The sequence below is a fragment of the Hemiscyllium ocellatum genome, chromosome 42 (genome assembly GCF_020745735.1).
Source record: "Hemiscyllium ocellatum isolate sHemOce1 chromosome 42, sHemOce1.pat.X.cur, whole genome shotgun sequence".
NCBI lineage: Eukaryota > Metazoa > Chordata > Chondrichthyes > Orectolobiformes > Hemiscylliidae > Hemiscyllium > Hemiscyllium ocellatum.
The window spans coordinates 20,470,322-20,497,107 of NC_083442.1; the positions used below are offsets into that span (position 1 = coordinate 20,470,322).

Here is a 26,786-nt window from a genome sequence, read left to right on the forward strand (position 1 = left end):
CTACACCTCCAATTTTGGTGTAATTTGCAAACTGAATAACTATACCTCTTATGCTCATGTCTAAATGATGAATAGTGGACCCAGCACCAATCCTTGTGGCAGTCCACTGGTCACAGGCCTCCAATTTGAAAAACGACCCCCCCCCCCCCACCTCCACCACCCTGTTTTCTCCTTTGAGCCAGTCCTGTATCCCATGAATTCTAATCTTGCTAACCAGTCTCCCATGCAGAACCTTCTCAAATGCCTTGCTGAAGTCCAGATAGATCACGTCTACTGCTCTGCCCTCATTGATCCTCTATTACTATGTCAAAAAAAACAAGTTTGAGAGACCTGACTTCCCATGCACAGAGCAATGTTGACTATTGCTAATCAGTCCTTGCCTTTCCAAACAATGGAAATTTTAATTTGTGCATTAGACACTCTAGGTCTGGTTAGCTAGACTCTGTTCTCTGAAGTTTAATCTGAGCTGATATGTTGGTCTTCGTACCTGGGCACAGTGCAAAGTTTTGTTTTGCATGTAGTACAGACAGCTCAAGTCATACAAAGATCATAGGGTGATTTGCATCCCTCGCTCTGTTCAATGTTACAGCTGTAGAGAATGTGTACAAAGAGTTCAGCATTAAGTTTGAAATTGAGGTCCATTCAGAAGTCTAACAACGGAGAAAGCTGGTCTTGAATCTGTTGGTATGTTGGTTTTAAGCTTGTGTATTCTGCATATCTAAGATACATTTGGAGAGCTTCCTGATCTCTGATCTGCAATATCTAATTAGATTAGAATTAGGCCATTCAACTCATGCAGTCTCTTCTGCCATTTCATGGCTTACCTGATTGTACCCAAACTCCAATTTCTATTCTAGTAGCTCCACCCTCGCTCCCCTTGATCAAAAATAATCTTATCTTCAATCTTGAATATGTTCAATGACTTAACTTTTTTTTGAAGTTGTTTCCTAAGAGTAAAGATTCTGAGCTAAATTTCCAAGAGGGGAGAAAAAGGCCTTGTTTATATATCGATGTGGTCATAGGTTCTGCAGCAAGGGAAACATTTCTTCGGCATCAACTGTTGAGTTCATTTGGGACCTTGTGCTTTAGTAAGGATCCCTTCTCTTCAGCATTGGTCCAAACCCTTTGACCTTTCCTCCATCAGACAATCCCATGACTCTCAATCAGCTTAATGAACCTTCTGTGCTCCCAAGGCAATTGTATCCTATTAGGAGACCAAATCTAACACTGTATGCTACCTAGAGTCCAACTGTGTGCCTGTACAGTTGTAACAAGACTTCCCTGCACTACACCATTCCCTATTTTTTCTAATGAGCTCCAACATTTCATTTTGTTTTCTAATTACTTGCTGTGCTCGTATGTCAAATTCGTGATTTGATATGAAAGGACATCCATTTGCCTCTACCTCCGCATTCTGCAATCTGTTTTTAAATCCTACTTTTCTATTCTGTTGAAATGGACAAATTCTTTCATCCATTCATTGGAAATAATTAAGGCCCTTCTCTCAACAGTTACAAATTTTAATGCCTTCACCATTACACGTGACAGCTTTAAAATGCACTCCCAGGATGAGAGCATTGCTGGCTAGTTTAACATATATTGCCCATCCCTAATTGCCCAGAGGGCAGTTAAGAGTTAGCCACATTGCTGTGGGTCTGGAGTTGCATGTCGGCCAGATCAGGTAAGGATGGCGGTTTCCTTCCCTCGAGGCCATTGGTGAACTAGGTGGGTTTTTCCCACAATCGACAATGGATTCATCGTTGTCATTAGACTCTTAATTCAAGTTCCTACCATCTGCTATGGTGAGATTTGAACTAGGGGTCCCTGAAACGTTGCCTCGTTCTCTGGATTAAAGGTCCAGCGATAATGCCATCTGGCCGACGCTTCCCTTTTAGGCTGTTTTCAGCTTCAGTGTCAAGAATGGATGAAGTCCAACCTTGTAAGTGAAAGGTTGCAGCCCTGTCAGCCTTGATGCATTCCATTGACCAAAAGACCCCTCCACCTTCCTGATTACCAATCTAGCCTACTCCCAGAAGTATCGGCACTTCAGTGAAATAAACAACCTTTCTTCGTTCCTTAGTTATTTTCATCTGGAATCACTGATAGAGTAGCTGTTTCAGAGTGCAGTTGAATTGGAGCCTTGGAGGCCTGTCTTTCTTTCCTAGATGATCGAGAATAGAATTCTGAAGTACTTGCTCGACCTTTTAAAGATGAAAAGTCTACGATCTTCAGCATGTGTGTTTTGGGGCACATCTCTGTTCAGTGTGCTGAAATGAGCTAAAGGTTTCTCAGATTCTCTGACCCAGAGAGGGACTCATGAGGGACCCCTGTCAACATGATATTGGTCTCATGGGGTCATGATGCATGTGAGTTTGATCAGCTTCACTTGTGTGGTAAGCCTTTGCTGCAACACACTTAGGCCATATGTTGGTGTGTTCACTCAATTGGGTTAATTGTCTATTTAACCCCTTATGCTTAATCAAAGTATTGACATTGCAATCTTCCTTTGTACTGTGTGCAACTGCAATGAGTGAACACCTCTCCTCTAGTTCCTTTACAATGTTTTTGCTGCTTGCTTATGCAAGTGATATGTTCAGTCCCTGCTTGAGTAGATCTGAGGTGAAGTTTCAATGGAATTGTACTCTTATTGAGTCTGGGACTGCCCAGCAGATTCAGGGTGCAATTTGTAACACTGCAGTTAATTACTCGCCATTAATCTGCTCACATTCAACTTGGATCGCGATAATCTTTGTAGCATTTGAACTGGTTATAAAACTGCAAATATGTCAAGTAAAGGTTTTGCACTCTGTCTCTAAAATAAAAGAAACACCTTTTTTTTTTCTTCAGCAAATTTACTTCAGCATTGCAAAAGGAATTAATGGGACCTGTGTATGATTAGATTCCCTACAGTGTGGAAACAGGCCCTTTGGCCCAACAAGTCCACACCGACCCTCTGAAGAGTAACCCACCCCGACCCATTTCCCTTTGACTAATGCACCAAACACTATGGGCAATTTAGAATGGACAATTCACCTAACCTGCACATCTTTGGACTGTGGGAGGAAACCCACGCAGACACTGGGAGAATGCACAAAATCCACACAGGCTGGGATTGAACCTGGGACCCTGGTGCTGTGAGGCAGCAGTGCTAACCACTGAGCCACTATGCCATCGATATGCTTGCCTTCTGGATTGTTTTTTAACACCGACTGTAAGGGCCTACACTGCAACCTTAATGTACCCTCACTCGAGACATGGTGGAGGCTAGTAAAACTACAATATTTTATAAAGCATCTGGATAGGTATATGAATAGGAAGGGTTTAGAAGGATGTGGGACTAGATTGATTTAGGATATCTGATCAGCACGGAGCACTTGGACCGAAGGGTCTTGTTCCTGTGCTCCTTGGATGCTGCCTGAACAGCTGTGCTTTTCCAGCACCACTAATCCAGAAGCTGCATGACTGACGTGAATGTTCCCAGTTGAAGAAAAATGTCTTTAATCAGTTGAAGTTGAGTTTTTGATAGTCATGTATTAAGCTTGACCTAGCTGGAATATTAGTGAACTTTGTTAGAAATACCACATACCAAAATGGGTAGATAATCAGAATGTTGACTTGTAATTGGAGAAAAATATTTTGCATTGTAATAAACCTGCCCTGGTTATATGCATGTCGGCTTAGAGGGCATTCGCGATACATTGATCCACACCATGGTTTGGGTATCAGTTTTTAACAAATTAATGTCCATCTTCCTGCAGTGGTGGGTCATGCTGCTTTTGCTTATGTCCCCGATGTTGAATGATTTGTACTATTATGGATGCAAATTTCCACTAAACTATAGCCTCTAAAATGAAATTGACTGAGAAATATTAATGTATGGAATATCTCCTGTCTCACTGCTTTGCCATTATTTTTAATTCCCTTCAGTGCTGTTCTAATTTTGATCCAGATTGATGCTTAATTCACTTAATTTGAAGCCGTTTTTATCTGTGTTCTTTATCTTGGAATTTGGTTACAAGCTTCTTTTTATAAGAGAACAGGCTGGCCCTGCCTCTGATTTTTCTCGTGCAGTCTGCATCAGTAACTGTACATTGTTTCCCACAGATGTGGGAAACATCATCCTAGCAGCTGCAATTCTGAAGTTTTTGTTTTGGTCGTCTTTTTGCTTCCAGTCCTCCATAGATTATTGGCCACTATTGAAAAATTTCTCTGGCAGTCGCTTTTTTTTTTGTATTCCTTTTTTTTGCTTTTTGTTCTGTTCTTGATAGTTTTTGAGCCGTGGTTAGTTTTACTCCCATTCTACAGTACTTGTTTTTCCATTGATAGGTTCCTTTGCCCTTCCCCCTTCAAGGGCAACAGGATCATCTTGTTGCTCGTGACCCTTCACGTACTACTACAGTTTTCCGAGCCTTCTCCGTCGTTCCCCCAGTTTTTACACTGCCTGTAATCCCTTCTATTCTCCATCTTTGGCTTCCACCTTAACTTGCTTGTGCCACCTCTAGTTCTCTTTGCAATCATCTCTGCCCTCAGTGCAGTGGTTCTGCTGTAATGCAGTAGCTCTGTTCTCTGCAATCCTGTCACGAGAAAGTAGTGTAACAGTAGCAACATTTAATCTAACGGGGCCAGAGTTGCATTATGACCAATACATACTATAAAAATTTGCATTGTAGAAACTGTCCCTGATTTGTCATTCGTGTTATAGCCTTTGTATTATGGATACTGCTGAAAATGTGTTGCTGGAAAAGCGCAGCAGGTCAGGCGGCATCCAAGGAACAGGAGAATCAACGTATCGGGCATAAGCCCTTCTTCAGGAATCCTCCTGAAGAAGGCCTTATGCCCGAAACGTCGATTCGCCTGTTCCTTGGATGCTGCCTGACCTGCTGCGCTTTTTCAGCAACACATTTTCAGCTCTGATCTCCAGCATCTGCAGTCCTCACTTTCTCCTGTGTATTGTGGATAGCCTGTATTCATGTCAGTGCCTCACTTGGGAAGCCTTTTCACGTCTTCACTTTTGGGTGCACCACATTGTCTCACTGTTTCTGTCTAGATTATAACGTTGTCTCAGCAGTGTGTTTTTTGTTTTAAAAAGTGGCTTTTCGCATTGCCAGTCAGGTTGATGTGATGAACTCTGGGCTCTTGCTTGGTCACTTGCCTCTCCAAGAGCAGGTCCATTCTGGAAAACGTTGGATTCTGTTCCTTACTCCTTGCACCTGAAGTTGTACAGAGGATGGGGTGGCTGGTAAATTGTCACTGTCCATTTTCTTACCTTCCTGGTCAAGGCTGCCCTAACCCAGCATATATCTGGTGAATAGACTTTTTAAAGCGTCTAGTATAATTTTGGTTAATCTGAAATATTTTTCCTCATTCCCCTTCCCACACCATTTTGAAGGGAAAGACTACAAATGAGCTGCAGTTTATAACATTTATCTTCAGTTAATTAAAGCTTGGTTTGGTGGTTTACTTTTGTTTTAAATGCAGTTCTGTAGTCCTAGTACACTGCGTCAGTATGGTATAATAGTTGTACAGCACAGAAGCATGCTCTTTAGTCCAACCAGTCCTTGCTGACCATAAACTAAACTAGTCCCGTCTGCCTGTGCATGGCCTGTTTCCCCCCTCTCAACACTTCCTATTGTATTTATCCAAATGTCTCTTAAATGTTGTAACTGTATCCACACAGACCCAGGAAAAGAACAAACTGTTTTTGGGGAGTGAAAGCAGTTTATACTGCATTTCTATGGGGTCTGATTCTGATAGTATTCATAATACTCTGTAAATGAGTCACCATGAAGTGAATTTGGCAGTGTGTTCAGTAGCTTTTGTCTGCTTTGACGATCTGCGCACCAGCTAGGTGATATTCTTTGGGAAAGATTAACATTAGGGGAGGGATGGCTTAATGGCATTGTTGTGGTTCTGTTCGTCGAGCTGAGAGTTTTTGTTGCAAACGTTTTGTCCCCTTTCTAGGTGACATCCTCAGTGCTTGGGAGCCTCCTATGAAGCGCTTCTGTGATGTTTCCTCCGGCATTCATAGTGGCTTGTCTCTGCCGCTTCCGGTTGTCAGTTGCTGTCCTCTGCAGTGGCCGGTATATTGGGTCCAGGTCGATATGTTTGTTGGAATCAGTAGATGAGTGCCATGCCTCAAGGAATTCTCCTGGCTGTTCTGTTTGGTTTGTCTTATAATAGTAGTGTTGTCCCAGTCGAATTCATGTTGTTTGTCATCTGTATGTGGCTACTAAGAAAGGGGACGAAACGTTTGCAACAAAAACTCCCAGCTCGGCGAACAAAACCACAACAACGAGCACCCGAGCTACAAATCTTCTCCCAAACTTTAATGGCATTATCTCTGGACTGTTAATCTAGAGACTCTGGTAATACTCTATGAACCTGGGTTTGAATCCTGCCATGGCAGCTGGTGGAATTTGAATCAATAAAAATCTGAAAAAGAATAGATTTCAGGCAAACCCTATTTGGTTCGCTAATGTCTTTTTTTTTTGGGGAAGCAAATCTGCCTTGATCTGGCCTACATGTGACTCCAGACCCACAACAATATGGTTGACTCTTAATTGCCCTCTGGGTAATTAGAGAAGGGTAATAAACACTGGCCTAGACAGTGATTCCCCTCATCGCTGAATGAACTGAAAAAAAGCCCCTGTTTGAGATTTTGAGATGAAAGTTCCAACTTGGAAACAATCTGTTCACTGTTGTTAATGTCATTGATCAGACACCCAAACAATGCAGAATATTATCCTGGTCAGGATAGAATGAACAGTACCAGATTTTTGTTGTAATCAACCTGTTCTGGAGCAGATGGAATGTGAATAAAGGTCTCCTGCCTCAGACGCACTACTGTACCATCGTTAAAGTTTAACTGCCATATACCTGTGTAACTTGAGCAATAGCCTAACCTTTTTGACTACTTTTTAAAGTAAAGTTTATGGGGTCCACTATGACATGGATGCTATGTTTGAGGGGCTGAAATTCATGCCTGTTAAAATGCACACCATATCATTTAACAGAAGTCTAATTAATCTCTAAACAAATAGAGGAAAAATGAATGACTAATTCTGAAGGCACTGAGCAGAACCCAACAGCCAGCGGACTGGAAGACCGGGAGCAGAGTGAAACAACTTCCAGACTGGAAATCTGGAGCAGGATGTGACAACCAGCACACTGACTCATAAACTTCTGATCTGTTATCTGTGAAGGACTAGGGTCAACTTTTCCAGGATATATGGAAAATTCCAGGTTATTTGGCTAAACACAGGGGGTTGACTTTATATCAGATCAACTATTACTCATGTGGAGATGGTATTTTTAAATGGCTGATAGAAAAGGGATTATTCAAATCAATTTTTGGCAATTGTTCGTTTTTATTTACAATAATGCAATACACTCTGATAACCTTCAATACACACTCTCTGCAATTAATTTGCAATCTGGTTTAGGAGTAATTATCTATAATTGGAAAGTGGTGATTGAGTGAAGTGAAGCTTTTTGGTAACAGCTCTGAGCATTTGACTTCCCAGTTGATGAGACTATATTTTTAGCTGAGCTGTTTAGACTTGCACACTGGTGGCTGGCAGGCTTAATCTAGCTGTCCTGTGGGCCTCAGGTGGCATAACCCAGGTCTGTTCAGAGGGTAAAACATTGCGTGAACAAACTAGTTAGGTTTCCTGTGACCTCCTGCTTGCCTGTCCAGTCTGTGTGGAGTTTACATGTTCTCCCCGTGTCTGTGTGGGTTTCCACTGATGCTCCAGTTTCCTCCTAGTCTAGAGATGTGCAGGTTAAATGAATTGGCCATGGGAAAATTGCCCAAATTGTAAAGTACCATACTTTCCTGTATACTTGTTGGAGTTTCTCTATTAGCGTGTTAAATGTTGGTGCCAAACTTGGGTTTGGCTACGTTGAGTGATTTTCTTACTGGAGTAGTATGGTTTTTAAGCTACCAACTTTGGAGCTTTCTCTGAAAAGCTGAAGAGAAATTGATTTCTGAGGAACGTAGCAATTTTCATTAGACACTTGTTAGAGGGATGGAGTTTAAAAGCAGAATGATGTTGCAGGTGTACAGGGTGCTGGTGAGCTCACACCTGGAGTACTGTACAGGTTGTTTTTGTTCTCTTGCATTTTACTTGAGAAAGCATCTGCTGGCCCTGGGGGGGATGCAGATGAGGTTCACTAGGTTGCTTCTAGAGTTCAGAGGGTTGGCTTATGAGTAGACAGGTTGGAATTTGAAGAATGCATCTTATCTACTCCCTTCATGATTTTATATCTTTCTATAAGATAGAAGCAGGGAGGTTGTTCCCATTGTTGGGTGAAACTAGAACAAGGGGCCAAAGCCTCAAAATAAGGGGGAACAGATTTAGGACTGAGTTGAGGAGAAACTTCACCAAAAGGGTTGTGAATCTGTGGAATTCCCCACCCAGTGAAGCAGTTGAGGCTACCTCATTGTTTTAAGACACTTTTTTTTGAACAGTAAAAGAATTAAGGGTGAGGAGGTGGGTAGGTGGAGCAGAGTCCATGGAAAGATCAACCATGTTCTTAAGTGGTGGAGCAGGTTTGAGTGGCTGAATGGCCTACTCCTATTTATGCTGTTTTGAAATGTCCGATGAATGCAGCAGGGGGCAGCATGGTGGCTCAGTGGTTAGCACTACTGCCTCGTACCAATGACCTGTGTTCGATTCCAGCCTTGGGCGGCTCTGTGTGGAGTTTGTGCATTCTCCTTGTGTCTGTCTGCATGGGGTTGCTCTGATTTCCTCCCACAGTCCAAAGGGTCGGGTAAGGTGAATTGACCATGGAAAATTGCCCAGAGTGTTCATGGATGTGTAGGTTAGGTGTATTTGTCAGGGTAAATATAAGACAATAGGATAGGGAAGTGGGTGAGTGGATTGCTCTTGCTCCCGATGTGGTCCCCTTTGCATTGGGGAGACTGGACACCTTCTCGCAGAGCGCTTTAGAGAGCATCTCTGGGACACCTGCACCAACCAGCCCCACTGCCCTGTGGCTGAACATTTCAACTCCCCCCTCCCACTCTCACTCTGCACCTCTTTCTCTGCTCCCTCACCTTCCACCTTGGAACACTTCAACCCCAGAGCATCAATGTGGACTTCACCAGTTTCCTCATTTTCCACCCCCCCACCTTACCCCAGTTCCAACCTTCCAGCTCAGCACCATCCTCATGACCAGTCCTACCTGCTTATCTTCCTTCTGACATATCTGCTGCACCCACCCCTCTGACCTATCACCTCCATCCCACCCCCATTCACCTATTATACTCTTTGCTACCGTCTCCCCCCCCCCCCCCCCCCCCCCCCCCCCCCCCCCCTCCTTATCTCTCCACCCTGGAGGTTCCCTGTCTCCATTCCTGATGAGCAGGAAAAATCAACAGCCCTTCGTCAAATGCTGCCTGACCTGTGCTTTTCCAGCACCACTCCAATCTAGTGCATCTGCAGTCCTCACTGTTGCCCTGTTGAGCCAGCAGGCCTGTTTCCACACTGTAGAGATTCTATGATCTATCTGTTGAAGCTTGCTTTTATTCTGGAATTTTTAGTCACCAATCATTGACTAGGATCGTATGTTTTAACCTCTAGATACTGCTAACTTGTTTTTATAAAATGAAATTGTCAGTGTGTTCGTAATCCACTGCACAAACGAGAAAAAATTTTGTTACAAAGTTGACCATCGGCGCAGCACTGTTCATTTATAATGACACTGAAAAATGAATTGATTTGTTTTTTCACTTAGCAAGCAATGATTAATCTCGAATCCCTAATGAAAAGACTTGTTGGGTGTCAAAGTCAAGTCTCAGGAAAAATATTTTCACTGACAAAATCCAGTGCTCTCATAATAATGTGCTCTTTCATAAACATTGAACTTTTTTTATTTAAAAAAAAACTTAAGTGCTGTATAAAGTTGTCAATTTGAACTGCAAGTTCCATTGTTATTGGATCTTAAGGATTCATTCCGTTCTCCTTGCACTATAAACTGAGTTGTCACAAAATCCAGGGATCCACTGATTTCCCTCCCCATCTCTTGGTTTCCCTGTATATCCTGGGCTTGCTTGGGAACTCTCCCATCAGCGTCTAGTTAGAAGCAGGCTGGAAGATTCACCTCACACACTTCACGGGCATCCTGTATCGTGACTCCAAATCAAAAACATCTCTGGCTTCTGTTATTCCCTCAGTTCCTCATCCTAGCAGATTTTGTTGCCTTTCTGTCTATTACAGCTGAGATATGACAAAGCTAACATTTCCGGTGCCCCCTTCTCTCCACAGATGCTGTCAGATCTGCTCTGCTTTTCCAGCAATGTTGTTTTTGCTTCTGATTTTTTCCATCTGGATATATTCAAACCTTGATTTCCAACTGTCTTTTTCTTCGATCTGGAATAGAATAATTTGTAGCAGTTTGATTAACTCGCTGGCGTGTGATGGTGAATATTGACCATTTGTTCAGTTTCCATGCCAGCTATAGTAGGTGATGGAGTGCTTTCTTGCCTCATACATCATGTGCCACTCAAACTATCTTGTGGAAGTAAAGGCCCATTACCCTCCCCTGAGTATGGCTGGTAATCCTTTCCATCACCTCAACTTTTTTTTTCTCTCTCTGCAGCACATTCCTGCCCAAGGACTCAGTTTTGACCTTTTGTCGACAAACATCCCATCTCAGTTGTACATCACGGAAACAAGACCCTTCGGTCTAACTTGTCTGAAGATCCTACATTAATCTGGTCCCATTTGTCAGCACTTGACCCATATCCCTCTAAACTCTCCCTATTTGTGCCCATTCAGATGCCTTTTAAATGTTGTCATTGCACCAACCTTCACTTCCTCTGGCAGCTCATTCCATACAAGCACCACCCTCTGTGTGGAAAAAGTTACTCCTCTGGTCCCTTTTTTTTTTAAAATCTTGCCCCTCTCCTTAAACCTTTGCCCTCTAGTTTTGGGTGCCCCTTCATGATTTTATAACCTCTGACACTCCAGGGAAAACAGCCCCAGCCTGTTCAGCCTCTACCTACAGCTCAGAACCTCCAACCCTGGCAACGTCCTTGTCAAGCTTTTCTGCACCCTGTGTTTAATAAAATCTTTCCTGTCACAGGGAGGCCAAAATTTAACTCCCAAGATATTTGTAAAGGCCTTTTAAATCTATCTTGTGGGAGATCTACCCCCTTTTTTTTCCCCCTTCTGCAGCTCTAGGTCTGCCTGAAACTCTTCAAACCCCACTTTCTTCCCCAAATTCTAGGTTTAAAGTCAATCTCCTGAATCCAAACTGTGCTTTTACAAGAACACATTGTGTTCTTCAATTTTTGTAATTGTGATATGACAGTGTAACCTGGTGCTTTTCCGCCATCTCAATTGAACAGGGGCTTATGATATTAGGCCTGTTTCTTTCAATGTTGAAATTCAGGCCTCGATTGCTTGTGCTTTCCTTACTGGCCTGTAAAGGTCAGCTGGACTAGTTTTTTATAATAAAACTCCTTTGGACTTTTATGATTCGGCATCCAAATTGTTTTTAGGGAAAAAATGGAAAATCCATCCAACTAAACAGATGGGCAAGTAGTCCAAATTTCTATTCGATGCAAAACATGACACTTTTTTTAGTGAACACTCAATCCAGCCTTTATCTTGGAAGGTTTTAAGTTTGCATCTGGGGAGAATAAGGCTGCCTTCCTGCTTTTAAAGCAGGAAGAGGATGTCAGTTCAGGGTAATTTGTACCAGTTTTGGAAACTGGTGGAAAATTTTGGGAATGGTGTTAAACATTTATGTTTGGAAATATTGCAAATGTGTTATACTGGACGTTTCAACGAGTACAAAGTTAATTTCACCTCGGAGGTGAGTGGGTGGGAGCAGCCTCAATCCAAACTACATTCTCAGCTGGTCATGTGCAACCAGTGACCATGTGGCCTCAACATTCGATATGGGACTTGTGCACTTCCAGCTACTGCTTTATGCTTTAGCTCCACTGTGTTTAACTGTTCACTTTCCTCAGTGAGTTGAGCTATTAATCAAACCTAAATTGCTAAACCAGAGGTGAAATCTAATAACCACACCTGGATACAAAACGGTAAGGGAGGTTTGTGTTCCTTGATTTTAACTCTTCCCATTTGAACTGCGACTGGTCAGGGTTTTCTGTGCTTGCGTTTTATACAATGGTGTTGACTTGATCCAGTTGGCACTGGGTTCGTTAAGGCAAAAGTGAGGACTGCAGATGCCAGAAACCAGAGTTTAGAGTGGTGCTGGAAAAGCACAGCAGGTCAGGCAGCATCCGAGGAGCAGGAAAATCCACGTTTTGGGCAAAAGCCCTTCAAGCTGGGTTCAATAAGCTAGTTGTGCCCTTTGATGTGCATCTCGAGCATGTTAAATTTCACGGTAATCAGAGAGGCCCTTTACTAGCTTATTTGGTATTGTCCCTTGAACCCCTCTTTCTAACCAGATTCTAACATCCAGTGTCAAGCTGTGCATAAACAATAAATCTTTTTTTTGCTTGTGACTTCTAATCAATCAGAATTTGATTGCATGTGTAAATTTGAATATATGGCTTGCTTGCTGTGCCGTTAAACTTGTGCTGCTTCTGAGGAAGGGTCAGTGGAGCTGAAACATTTAACTAACTTCTCTCCACATGCTGCTGGACTGATTGAGCTTTTCCAGCAATTTGATTTCCAGCATTTGCAGTTCTCTCTTTTTTTAAATCGTTGTACTTCACCTTGGGTGGTGGCTGTAACAAGGAAGGCAGTAGCATATTTTTACTCATCTCTTTTCTTTCTTTAGGTCCGTACACTTTTTGTCAGTGGCCTTCCTATGGATATTAAACCACGTGAACTTTACCTTCTCTTTCGACCATTCAAGGTAAGAACTGACAATTTTATAATTATAATTGCAAGTTGCTTTCTAACTTGGGATATCCAAGATCCGCCCTCTAACTCTGAATTTGAGTAGACTGTTTCTGTGACTTGATTAGTGGTGTTTTAGCAGTTAGTAAGAAGTTATGAGCAATTTTGTCTATGGTTGCACTTTGCGCGCATAACTAATCTTATACTTTCGCTACGAGAAAAGGTAGCACGTGTATATTGCCATTTTCAAATCCTCTTTACTTCTGCATTTTTAAACTGCATTTTTTTTTTTGTGTGGGTGGCACGGTGGCTCAGTGGTTAGCACTGCTGCCTCTCAGCACCAAGGTCCCAGTTCAATTCTAGCCTTGGGCGACTGTCTGTCTTTGAGGAGTTTGCACATTTTCCCTGTATCTGTGGGGGTTTCCTCCGGGTGCTCTGGCTTCCTCCCACAATCCAAAGACCTGCAGGTTAGGTGAATTGGCTGTGCTAAATTGCCCGTAGTGTGAGGTGCGTTGGTCAGAGGGAGATGGGTCAGGGTGGGTTGGTCTTCAGAGGGTCGGTGTGGACTTGGACCGAAGGGCCTGTCTCCATGCTGTGGGGAATCTAATCTAATCTAAACACTAACGTGATTTGCACATCATGTGCAATGGATAAATCGATACAGAACAAACATAGTTACACACGTCGAAGACCAGAAAGAATACGTATACACAAATACAAACTATCTATAATTACTTTCGAAGTCTTGCCTATAGCCTAGACTAGGTGATGTCTCATTTATTTCCTGCACTTCTCCATGATTCCTGGGCAGTTAGCAGTATAAAACACTGGGTTAGATGGTCTGTGTAGGTGCCCTAAGCCATTCTGTATTTCTGGCCCTTCTTATATCTTGTGCAATGGTCTCTCTCTGCTGTGAGACACCAGGATACTAAAGGCTCATGTATTCAACCCCATCTTCCAGCTCGTGCTGAAGTTTTACTGAAGGGGGATGGTCATAAAATTATGTTCTTTAAAATGCCACCTCATTTTCTTGGTTTAGTGAATTACAAGATAGCAGAGGCAGCGTTCCTGATGCAATGGAAATAAAACTTGCTACTTTTTTTTCCCCCTCTCCCTCTGAGCTGTTTTAAGCCATTGCTCACTCACCTCGTCAGCAGCGGCTCATTGCTTGCGTTCTAACCTCCTAGGGTTGTATGTTCGCATTCTTGATCCAGACTCCAGATTGGGACTCCTGCTAGCATTCCAGTGCAGGAGTGCTGCATTGACTAAAGTGCTGTCTCCCAAATGTGTTGATAAACTGAGCCCTTCGGGTAGAAGGCTGTATGCTATCTCTTTTGAAGAGGAGTGGGTGTTCTGGTGTCCTGGCTGATGTTTATTCCTAAATCACAAAACCGTTTTTGCTCTCAGCAAAACCAAAAAGCAGCAACTTTTTTGCAATGATGACTACATGACTTGCAATGATGACTACTTTTTGCGAGTACTTCATTGGCTGCAAAGTACTATGGTTATGAAAGTTGCTATATAAATGCAGGTTCTTTTTCAAATCAAACTTGGTTAACTCACAAATCAGACTGAAGAAAATACATTTCTCAGCAGACATTGATTCTAGTTGCAGTTCTACTTTATTATCTTTTTGAGTTCAAGAATTCACAGAATCCCTGCACTGTGTGGTAGCAGGCCACTTGGCCCATAGAGTCCATACTAATCCTCTGATTATCCCACTCCCATTACCCTATCTGTAACCCTGTGCTCCCCATAGCTAACCCACCCAGCCTACACATCCCTGGGCACTGGGGCAGTTTAGCATGGTCGATCCACCCTAACCCCCACATCTTTAGACTGTGGAAGGAAACTGGAGCACCCAGAGGAAACATGTATAGACACTGAGAGCATGCAAACACTACACTGTTACCAGAGGATGAAGTCGAACCCAGATCCCTGGCGTTGAGGCAGCACTGCTAGCCACTGTGCTGCCAATTTGTATTGATGTCTGTCACTGCTTGATCTGACCTATCTGGGATCAGATGTGTGCTGTGCTGTTACCCACTTGAGCCAGCTGCCACCCACTGTAGGACCTCCTAATGAACAAAACTTTGAACTGCATCCAACAAAGTTGGCATCCTTTTTCAACTGAGGGGGGATATTCTATGATTCCTTGTAATTGAAGGTGTAGTGTCATAGAACCGCATTGAAAACCATAACCAGCTACCTATTTTGTACAATTAGTCAGTGAATTTTTGCTTTATGGCTGATGGGAAGTCTGCAGAATACGAAGGTGAATTTATTTTTAAAAGTTGTCCGGAATCTCGAGTGTTACATATTGCAGGAAATCCTGCAGATGATGCAACTTCCTCCAGCAAAGTTTTTGAAATGAGATATAGTTGAAAAAGCAGCTTAATGGTGGTGTTTCCTGCACTCCCCACAAAGGAACAGGAACCTTTTTGAGCCCTTTTGTTCTTCAGAATATTGCTGTTTTTAAAAAAAACACTTCATGTGGTGTTTAGGTAAGGAACAGCTTTAGTTGAAGGAGGTTTCAAACTTCAAGGTGGGCATCCTGATGAAGAGCTTATGCTCGAAATGTCAACTCTCCTGCTCGTCAAATGCTGCCTGACCGGTGCTTTTCCAGCACTACACTTTTAACTTCATAGTTGAAGGGTTAGTCACAAAGGGACACAGGTTCACGGTGGGAGGTTTTAAGGAGGATGTGTTTTTACCCAGTGTGGTGATATTCTGGAATATGCTGCCCAAGGACATGGTGGAGAGTTGCTTCAATACTTTATATTAAAGTCCCTGAATGAATACTTGGCATGCCATAACATTTCAAGGCAGAGAGCCAAGTGCTGATTAATGGGATGAGGTTGGAAGTCAAGTGTTTGTGTCACTGCAGACCCCCTGATGGGCCAAAAGGCCTCTTGCACACTGTCCTTCTATGAAAGGCATACTCAGAATTCATTATCCTGGCTGACCACCACTCAATTGGTTATGATTGGCTAAAATAAGATTTGAAGTTTGAGCCAGAGGTGCTAACCATTTTCTTCAAAAGCCTATTGGTGAACTTGTGGCTTTTGGGTCAGCATTGCCAATTTCACAACATGACACGGTTTGTAATAAAGAGCATGTTTAATACATGGAGTGCTAATTAGGTGCTGTTTGAATTTAGGTATCTGACAAGTGCTTAAGTCATTTTAAATCTGGCCTGTGGTCTCCGTGCCATCTTAAAGGCGTGTAGGTAGTGGCTTTGAGTGCACCTATCTCTTTTTGAAGATTAGTCCTTACAGCCACGTGGCTGTTTGTCCACTGGCTGCGACAGTTCAAGTAGCAACAACGCCACAAGGACAACTAGGTTTGAGCCACAAACATAGGCCTGGCCAGTAGCAAATCCCCACCTTGTAATGAAATGCTTTACCTAAATGAAATTGTGGAGATTTTTGCCAGAGTATTTAGCATTATCCCTCTGCGCCTGACTGAGTTGATGCACAGATTAATGCAGAAAAGAGTTGGATGGGCCTGGGGAGGCAACACTGGCTGTGCTGTTGAAGCTGGAATCCATTTCACACGAGTGATCTAGTCAACTTTCCTCTTTTGCTCAGTGTTTGAAATCCCATTGAAAATTGAACCTTACTCATTGAGGGATAAAAAAGTGAGGTCTGCAGATGCTGGAGATCAGAGCTGAAAATGTGTTGCTGGTTAAAGCACAGCAGGTTAGGCAGCATCCAAGGAACAGGAAATTCGACGTTTCGGGCCAGAGCCCTTCTTCAGGAATGAGGAGAGGGTGCCAGGCAGGCTAAGATAAAAGGTAGGGAGGAGGGACTTGGGGGAGGGGTGATGGAGATGTGATAGGTGGAAGGAGGTCAAGGTGAGGGTGATAGGCCAGAGTGGGGTGGGGGCGGAGAGGTCAAGAAGAGGATTGCAGGTTATCATCTCCGCGTACCTCGACACGGTTCTGTCCCCTTTAGTCCAAGAACTCCCCACCTACGTTCGGGACACCACCACGCCCTCCATCTCCTCCATGATTTTTGCTTCCCCGGTCCCCAACGCCTTATCTTCACGATGGACATCCAGTCCCTGTACACCTCCATCCCCCATCACGAAGGACTCAAAGCCCTCCGCTTCTTCCTTTCCCGCCGCACCAACCAGTACCCTTCCACTGACACCCTCCTTCGACTGACTGAACTGGTCCTCACCCTGAATAACTTCTCTTTCCAATCCTCCCACTTCCTCCAAACTAAAGGAGTTGCCATGGGCACCCGCATGGGCCTCAGCTATGCCTGTCTCTTTGTAGGATATGTGGAACAGTCCATCTTCCGCAACTACACTGGCACCACCCCCCACCTTTTCCTCCGCTACATCAATGACTGTATCGGCGCTGCCTCATGCTCCCACGAGGAGGTTGAACAGTTCATCAACTTTACCAACACCTTCCATCCTGACCTCAAATTCACCTGGACTGTCTCAGACTCCTCCCTCCCCTTCCTAGACCTTTCCATTTCTATCTCGGGCGACCAACTCAACACAGACATCTACTATAAACCGACTGACTCCCACAGCTACCTGGACTACACCTCCTCCCACCCTGCCCCCTGTAAAAACTCCATCCCATATTCCCAATTCCCTTGTCTCCGCCGCATCTGCTCCCAGGAGGACCAGTTCCAATACCGTACAGCCCAGATGGCCTCCTTCTTCAAGGACCGCAGATTCCCCCCAGACGTGATCGACGATGCCCTCCACCGCATCTCCTCCACTTCCTGCTCCTCCGCCCTTGAGCCCCACCCTTCCAACCACCACCAAGACAGAACCCCACTGGTTCTCACCTACCACCCCACCAACCTCCGTATACTGCATATCATCCGCCGTCATTTCTGCCAACTCCAAACGGACCCCACCACCAGGGATATATTTCCCTCCCCTCCCCTCCCCTATCAGCGTTCTGCAAAGACCACTCCCTTTGTGACTCCCTTGTCAGGTCCACACCCCCCACCAACCCAACCTCCACTCCCGGCACCTTACCCTGCAACCGCAGGAAATGCAAAACTTGCGCCCACACCACCTCCCTCACTTCTCTCCAAGGCCCCAAGGGATCCTTCCATATCCGCCACAAATTCACCTGTACCTCTACACACCATCTATTGCATCCACTGCACCCGATGTGGCCGCCTCTATATTGGGGAGACAGGCCACCTGCTTGCAGAACGCTTCAGGGAACACCTCCTGGGACGCCCGGACCAACCAACCCAACCACCCCGTGGCTCAACACTAACTCTCCCTTCCACTCCACTGAAGACATGCAGGTCCTTGGACTCCTCCATCACCAGAACATCATAACACGACGGTTGGAGGAAGAGCGCCTCATCTTCCGCCTGGGAACCCTCCAGCCACAAGGGATGAACTCAGATTTCTCCAGTTTCCTCATTTCCCCTCCCCCCACCTTGTCTGTCGATTCCCTTGAACTCAGCACCGCCCTCCTAACCTGCAATCCTCTTCCTGACCTCTCCGTCCCCACCCCACTCCGGCCTATCACCCTCACCTTGACCTCCTTCCACCTATCACATCTCCATCGCCCCTCCCCCAAGTCCCTCCCTCCCTGCCTGGCACCCTCTCCTCATTCCTGATGAAGGGCTCTGGCCCGAAACGTTGAATTCCCTGTTTCTTGGATGCTGCCTAACCTGCTGTGCTTTAACCAGCAACACATTTTCAGCTCATTGAGGGATAACTGTTTTAAATTCATCTCACTGGAAGGGGTCATCACTGAGCAATCGAGCTAGACCCTGGATAGTTTTGTTATACTTTACGGAGATGTTGAAGTTTCTAGTGATTGCTCGTGGTGTATGTTTAGGTGACTGATTTTAGGCCATTCAGCCCATCATATCTGTGCACAGCCTAATCCCACTTCCCAGCTCTGTGCATTTCCCCATTGGTTGCTGCCCTTTTAGTGTACATCCAAGTGAATTGAAGTGTGTTTTAAAGTGCATGTCTTGAGTAAACCAAACCTGTACTTAGTGGCGAAATCACATTTTGATTAAGTACAACTGCAGTAAAATTTCATAATTGTGGGGAAAAATACCAAATATAAAAAGGATTTCATCTGCCTTCCTATCACTTGCTGTACCCACATACTAACCCTTTAATTAATGTAACAAAGTCCCCAGATCAATCTCTCAATTTAGATGGATAAGAGTCTGTTTTGTTGGGGAGAATACCAAAGCTCACATTAACTCCATCTTCACCCCAGAATTAACCAACCTGTTCCTTTTTTTTAATCTATATTTACCACTTAACATTCTTTGCTGCCTGTCTTTGGGGTGACTGACCAGTTTGTCATTCCTCATTTAAATCGTTTGGTGCACTGGTAGTGTCCCTGACTTTGGGCCAAGAGCTTAATCTTCAAGATCTAAAAACATTTGAGCAAATTGTTTAGAAAATGCCTAGATTGTGAATAGTTGAGGCTCCAACAATGATCCCTGTCATTTCCACAAGTTACAGCTTGCCAACCTGAAAAAACCTGAACTTGTAGGAAGTCTTTCCAGCTGTTTTTAGATTACTTGAGTCATAGATGTGCAGCGTGGAAACAGACCCTTCGGTCAACCCGTCCATGCCGACCAGATATCCCAACCCAATCTAGTCCCACCTGCCAGCACTCTGCCCATGTCCCTCCAAACCCTTCCTGTTCATTATACCCATCCAGATGCCTTTTAAAGTTTGGCGCACTGACCTGTACACCGCTGAAGCCAAACGCCAGCTCGCGGACGCCTCCTCTTATCGCCCCCTTGACCACGACCCCACCTCCCACCACCAAGCCATCATCTCCCAGACCATCCAGGACCTCATCACCTCAGGGGATCTCCCATCCACCGCCTCCAACCTCATAGTCCCACAACCCCGCACCGCCCGTTTCTACCTCCTGCCCAAAATCCACAAACCTGCCTGCCCCGGCCGACCCATTGTCTCAGCCTGCTCCTGCCCCACCGAACTCATCTCCCAATACCTCGACACGGTCCTGTCCCCTTTAGTCCAAGAACTCCCCACCTACGTTCGGGACACCACCCACGCCCTCCACCACCTCCAGGATTTTCGCTTCCCCGGTCCCCAACGCCTTATTTTCACTATGGACATCCAGTCCCTGTACACCTCCATCCCCCATCACGAAGGACTCAAAGCCCTCCGCTGCTTCCTTTCCCGCCGCACCAACCAGTACCCTTCCACTGACACCCTCCTTCGACTGACTGAACTGGTCCTCACCCTGAATAACTTCTCTTTTCAATCCTCCCACTTCCTCCAAACTAAAGGAGTTGCCATGGGCACCCGCATGGGCCCCAGCTATGCCTGCCTCTTCGTAGGATATGTGGAACAGTCCATCTTCCGCAATTACACTGGCACCACCCCCCACCTTTTCCTCCGCTACATCGATGACTGACTGTATCGGCGCTGCCTCGTGCTCCCACGAGGAGGTTGAACAGTTCATCAACTTTACTAACACCTTCCATCCCGACCTGAAATTCACCTGGACTGTCTCAGACTCCTCCCTCCCCTTCCTAGACCTTTCCATTTCTATCTCGGGCGACCGACTCAACACAGACATCTATTATAAACCGACTGACTCCCACAGCTACCTGGACTACACCTCCTCCCACCCTGCCCCCTGTAAAAACGCCATCCCATATTCCCAATTCCTTCGTCTCCGCCGCATCTGCTCCCAGGAGGACCAATTCCAACACCGCACAGCCCAGATGGCCTCCTTCTTCAAGGACCGCAGATTCCCCCCAGACGTGATCGATGCCCTCCACCGCATCTCCTCCACTTCCCGCTCCTCCAACCGCCACCAAGACAGAACCCCACTGGTTCTCACCTACCACCCCACCAACCTATGCATACAACGTATCATCCGCCGCCATTTCCGCCACCTCCAAACGGACCCCACCACCAAGGATATATTTCCCTCCCCTCCCCTATCAGCGTTCCGCAAGGACCACTCCCTTCGTGACTCCCTTGTCAGATCCACACCCCCCACCAACCCAACCTCCACCCCCGGCACCTTCCCCTGCAACCGCAGGAAATGTAAAACTTGCGCCCACACCTCCACACTCACTTCCCTCCAAGGCCCCAAGGGATCCTTCCATATCCGCCACAAGTTCACCTGTACCTCCACACACATCATCTATTGCATCCGCTGCACCCGATGTGGCCTCCTCTATATTGGTGAGACAGGCCGCTTACTTGCGGAACGCTTCAGAGAACACCTCTGGGCCGCCCGAACCAACCAACCCAATCACCCCGTGGCTCAACACTTTAACTCCCCCTCCCACTCCACCGAGGACATGCAGGTCCTTGGACTCCTCCACCGGCAGAACACAACTACACGACGGCTGGAGGAGGAGCGCCTCATCTTCCGCCTGGGAACCCTCCAACCACAAGGTATGAATTCAGATTTCTCCAGCTTCCTCATTTCCCCTCCCCCCACCTTGTCTCAGTCGGTTCCCTCAAACTCAGCACCGCCCTCCTAACCTGCAATCCTCTTCCTGACCTCTCCGCCCCCACCCCACTCCGGCCTATCACCCTCACCTTGACCTCCTTCCACCTATCCCACCTCCATCGCCCCTCCCTAGTCCCTCCTCCCTACCTTTTTATCTCAGCCTGCTTGGCGCTCTCTCTCTTATTCCTGATGAAGGGCTTATGCTCGAAACGTCGAATTCTCTATTCCTGAGATGCTGTCTGGCCTGTTGTGCTTTGACCAGCAACACATTTGCAGCCTTTTAAATGTTGCAATTGTACCAGCCTCCACCACTTCCTCTGGCAGCTCATTCCATACACACACCACCCTCTGTGGAAAAAGTTGCTCCTTGGGTCTCTTTTTTTTATATATCTTTTTTCCCCTCACCCTAAACCTATGCCCTCTAGTTCTGGACTTTTTTTTTCTTCCCCCACCCCCAGGGAAAAGACTTTGCCTATTTACCCTATCCATGCCCCTCATAATTTTGTAAACCTCTGAGGTCACCCCTCCGCCTCCTCCACTCCAGGGAAAACAGCCCCAGCCTGTTCAGCGCCTCCCTGTAGCTCAAATCCTCCAACCCTGCTAACATCTTTGCAAATCTTTTCTGAACCCTTTCAGGTTTCACAGCATCTTTCTGATAAAAAGGTAGCTGGTCTCCTTCGTATTTCTGCCTCCTGAGAACCATAAAGAATAACCAATTCTCCTCTCCTCTCTCTAAATGCATTTCTTCCAATTTAATGTGGTCCATAATCTCACTCACTCAACAAAGGATGACACACTACTCCCAATTGTTTTTCTCCCTGGGGTAGTTTTGAATGGAGTTAAACATTTTCTTAAAATACCATGTTGCAACTCCACTGTATCTGACCCTTTAATGTAGTTTCAGTTCACCTTGGTCTCACACAACATTGTTTCTTAAGGTTTAAAAGCACTAGTGATGGACCCACATTTCTCTCCCTCAAACTGAACATGAAATTCTTATGTTGCGATTGTTCACCTAGCAGCCCCATTCACCACAAGCCTATTGACTCCTAAAACAGAACACATCACAGCACAGTACAGGCCCTTCAGCCCTCAGTATTGCACTGACTTGTGAAAATAATCTGCCCATCTAACCTACCATTCCATTATTATCTATATGTATGTCCAATGCCCTTAATATTGGTGAGTCCACTATTGTTGCAGGCAGGCTGTTCCATGCCCCTTACTATTGAGTGAAGAAACTACTCCTGATATCTATCCTAAATCTATTACCCCTCCATTTAAAGCAATGGCCCCATGTGTTAACCTTCACCATCCAAGCAAAAAGGCTCTTGCTGTCCACCCTATCTAACCCTCTGATCTTGTATGTCTTGATTTAAGTCACCCCTCAACCTCCTTCTCTCCAAAAACAGCCTCAGTTCCCTCAGCCTTTCCTTGTAAAACCTTCCTTCCACACCAGGCAATGTCCTGGTAAATCTCCTCTAAACCCTTCCCAAAGCTTCCACATCCTTCCTATAATGCGGTGACTAGAACTGCACACAATACTCCAGGTGCGGCTGCACCAGTCTCTTGTACAGCTGAAGCATGACCTTGTGGTTCTGAAATTCAATCCCCTACCAATAAATGCCAACACACCATATGCTGCCTTAACAATCCTATCAACCTGGGTGACAACTTTCAGGGATTTATGCATCAGGACACCGATCTCTGTTCATCTACACTGCCAAGAATTTTACCATTAGCCCAGTACTCTGCATTCCTGTTACTACTTCCGAAGTGAACTACCTTTTCCGCATTAAACTCCATTTGCCACTTCTCAGACCAGCTCTGCATCTTATCTATGTCCCTCTGTAACCCACAACATCCTTCAGCACTATCCACACCTCTGCCTACCTTTAGTGTCATCCACAAATTTACTAACCCATCCTTCTATGCCCACATCCAGATCATTTATAAAAATGACAAACAGGAGTGGTCCCCAAACAGATCCTTGTGGCACACTACTGGTTACTGAGCACCAGGATGAACACTTCCCATCAACCACCAACCTCTGTCGTCTTACAGCTAGCCAATTTCTGATCCAAACCATTAAATCACCTTCAAGCACAAAACTATTTTGTGTTATGTGGAACCTTATCAAAAGACTTACTGAAGTCCACGTACACCACATCAACCGCTTTACCTTCATCTACCTAGTTTGTCACTTTCTGAAAGAACTTCGTAAGGTTAGTGAGGCACGACCTACCCTTCTCAAAACCATATTGACTATTCTAATCAAATTTATTCCTTTTCAGATGATTATAAATCCGGTCTTTTATAATATTGCAGCACCTTACCCACAACCGAAGTAAGGCTCACTGGCCTATAATTATCAGGGTTGTCCTGGCTCCCCTCAATAAGGGAACAACATTTGCTATCCTTCCATCTTCTGGCACTAATTCCTTTAGACAATGATGATGTAAAGATAGAAGCCAAAGACTTTACAATCTCCTCTCTGGCTTTCCAGAGAATCAGGATAAATCCCATCAAGTCCAGAGGCCTTATCTATTTTCAGATTTTCCAAATTCTAAAACCTCTTTGTCAACCTCAATCCCATCTAACCTTGTAGCCTGTATCTCCGTATTCTCATAACATTGCCCTTTTCCAATGTGAATACTGATGAAAAGCATTCATTAAGCACTTCCCCTATGTTCCCAGATTCCATACACAACTTCCCACTGCTATCTTTGGCCCTAATCTTACTCGAGTCATTCTTTTATTCCTGATAGCTATAGAATGCCTTAAGGTTTTCTTTTGATCCTGTCTGCCAACAACTTCTCATGTCCCCCTCCTGGCTCCTCTTAGCCCTCTCTTTAGAACGTTTTTTGGCTAACTTATAACTCTCAAGACCCCATCTGAGCCTTCATGTCTCATCCTCTCTCAATCCTCTTTTTCCTTTTGACAACTTTAGTAAACCATGGCTCCCTCCCTGCCTGAGAGTATATACTTATCAAGGACCTGCAGTAGCTGCTCCTTTTTAAATGAGCTCCACATTTCAAGTGTCCATCCCCTGCAGTTTCCTTTCCCATCCTAAGTCTTGCACAATTGCCTCTTTTCTTTGCTTCTCCCCCTCCCAGTTTTACCCCTCTCCCTGCAGTATATACTTCTCCTTGTCAGTTGCTATTGTCAACATAACTGAATTGTGGTCACTATTGCCAAAGTGCTCACCTACGTCCAAATCTAACACCTGGTTCATTTTCCCCAGTACCAAATCCAATATGGCATCACCCCTTGGATACTGTAAGCCTCTCCTTATGACTCAAACCTTGCATTCCTAATCGTGAACTGGTAAATCTCTCCTGAACCCTCTCCAGCTTATTAATGTCCTTCCTATAACAGACTGTGACTAGAACTGACATGCTACGTCAGAAGAAGCCTCACCCATGACCTATACAGTCTCAACATGAAGTCCCAACTCCGATGCTCCATTCTGATTTGAAAAAGAACCTTCATTCAGGTCCTAGTCTTCCTCACACTTCAGTTGTCATGTTTGACATGTCAGCAATGTTTTATCTCCGTTAACAATACATACCTTTTAGTTACAAATGTTGTATGCATTTAAAGTCTCTGGCCTTATCTGTTGAGGCACTCCAACCTTTGAATATTCTGCCCTTTAATGTCACACATTCTTAATCATTCCCCAACTTGTTGCTTTGCTGTGCTTTGTCTCCCTATATCATATCTCCCTTCACTTGACTCTAATTGCCCCATGTCCCACTGCTCTTTTATTTGAAGTCTCTCACATTCCCTAATTACAGGATTCACCAGAACAGTGCAGCTCAGCTAATGGACCATTCCTGTGATCCATGGCACAGTGGCTCAGTAGTTAGCACAGCTGTCTCACAGGCACCAGGCACCCAAGTTCAATCCTAGCCTCTGGTGATTCTGTGTGGAGTTTGCACGCTCTCCGTGTCTGCATGAGTTTCCTCCAGGTGCTGTGATTTTCTTCCATAATCCAAATGCGTGCAGATCGGGTGAATTGGCAATGCTAAATTGCCCATAGTTTTAGGTGATTAGTCAAGGGTAAATATAATGGAATGGGTCTGGGTGGGATACTCTTTGGAGGGTCAGTGTGGACTTGTTGGGCCAAATGGCCTGTTATCACACTGTAGGGAATCTAACCATAACTTACACCAGTAATTGGTGTTCTGTGCCCCAGGAATGAAAGCCCATATCTCTCTTGTCTTTTCTTCTCTCTCTTCCCCCATCCCCCCCCCCCCCCCCCCCCCCCCCCCCCACCGCCAGTTTGAGTCACAAGCCCATCTCTCTCTATCTGATGTACCCTATGCATGTTTGCTTGTGTGACATAATCCAGAGGTTAGTGCCTTTGTGCTTCTGTGTTTTTAATTGACTCCATAGCTGCTCAGAACACAGCACTTCCTGCCTTCCAGTTCTATGGTGATGGTACCTGCACTGACCACACGGAGTCTCCTCCAACCCAGAAGCAGTGTTCCAAACTCAGGCATACAATGCAGCCATCTGCATTCTCACTCCTTGCAGAGATTCGTACCCCTGTCCCTTGCTGTGCAGTTCTCTCCTATCACTACATTCCCATTAACAGCCCCAACCTGATTGGTCTCCTTGATGCCTTGGTCAGTTCAACTATCCACACCTTTTGAGCTATAAACGCTGCAGAGCCTGGAACTTATTGGACACTGTCAAAGGCTGAAGCTCGCTCCGCTTACCTGCCTCACTCGGTTGACTTTCTCTCCAAATGAGAAGCCCCTAGCCTAAAAGGGCTGTGACAGCCAACTTCCTCACTCTGCAGCGCAACCTCTAGGGTAGCTGTATTTAAAACCCAACGTGTTTGCCCTGGAATCCAGAAGTTCCTACATGTTGCAGATGCTGCACATCACTGCCCAGGGGCTCCCCGTACATCTCGATAATCAAAAATCATGGGAGCCTCCTGTCAGTGGGTGGATAATTTTCATAATCGAACATCTACAGTGCTGGCTCAGCCTTCTATCATCTGAGGCACAAGGTCTTTGCAAAGACCTCCAAACCCAATACCACACTCATTGGTTATAGTGCAGCAGTGTGCTATACAAACCAGCCTTCCATCGATTGACGTCTCACTGTCTTGGGAAGGCATCAAATGTTGCCCAAGACCCCTCCCACCCCAGTTATAATCTCTTTCACCCTCCTCCATCAGGCAGGAGATACAAAAGCTTAAAAGTACCAACTTTTGAGTCTTTTCTTCCCTGCTGTTCTGAGACTTCTGAAAGAGCCTCACAAATTTTACATGTTGAGCTTGCTCTTTGTGTGAAGTTTGCATGTTCTCCATGTGTCCATGTGGGTTTCCTCCAGGTGCTCCAGATTCCCCCTCAGTTCAGAGATGCAGATTAGGAGGATTGACAATGCTGTATTGTCCATTATGTTCATGGTAGTCTAGATGAGGTGGATAAGTCGTGGGAAATGCAGGGTTAACTGGATAGGGTAAGGAGAGTGGGTCTGGGTGG

At 45.2% G+C, this 26,786-nt stretch overlaps 1 protein-coding gene across 1 annotated transcript in view; it reads left to right on the forward strand.

Annotated features, from left to right (window-relative positions):
- Nucleotides 1-26,786, forward strand: part of LOC132834808 (RNA-binding protein with multiple splicing 2) — a 113,174-nt gene that overhangs the window by 24,938 nt on the left and 61,450 nt on the right. The window contains exon 2 of the mRNA XM_060853856.1: nt 12,760-12,837. Within this exon, the coding sequence (XP_060709839.1) occupies nt 12,760-12,837 (78 nt within the window). The remainder of the gene's footprint in view (nt 1-12,759; nt 12,838-26,786) is intronic.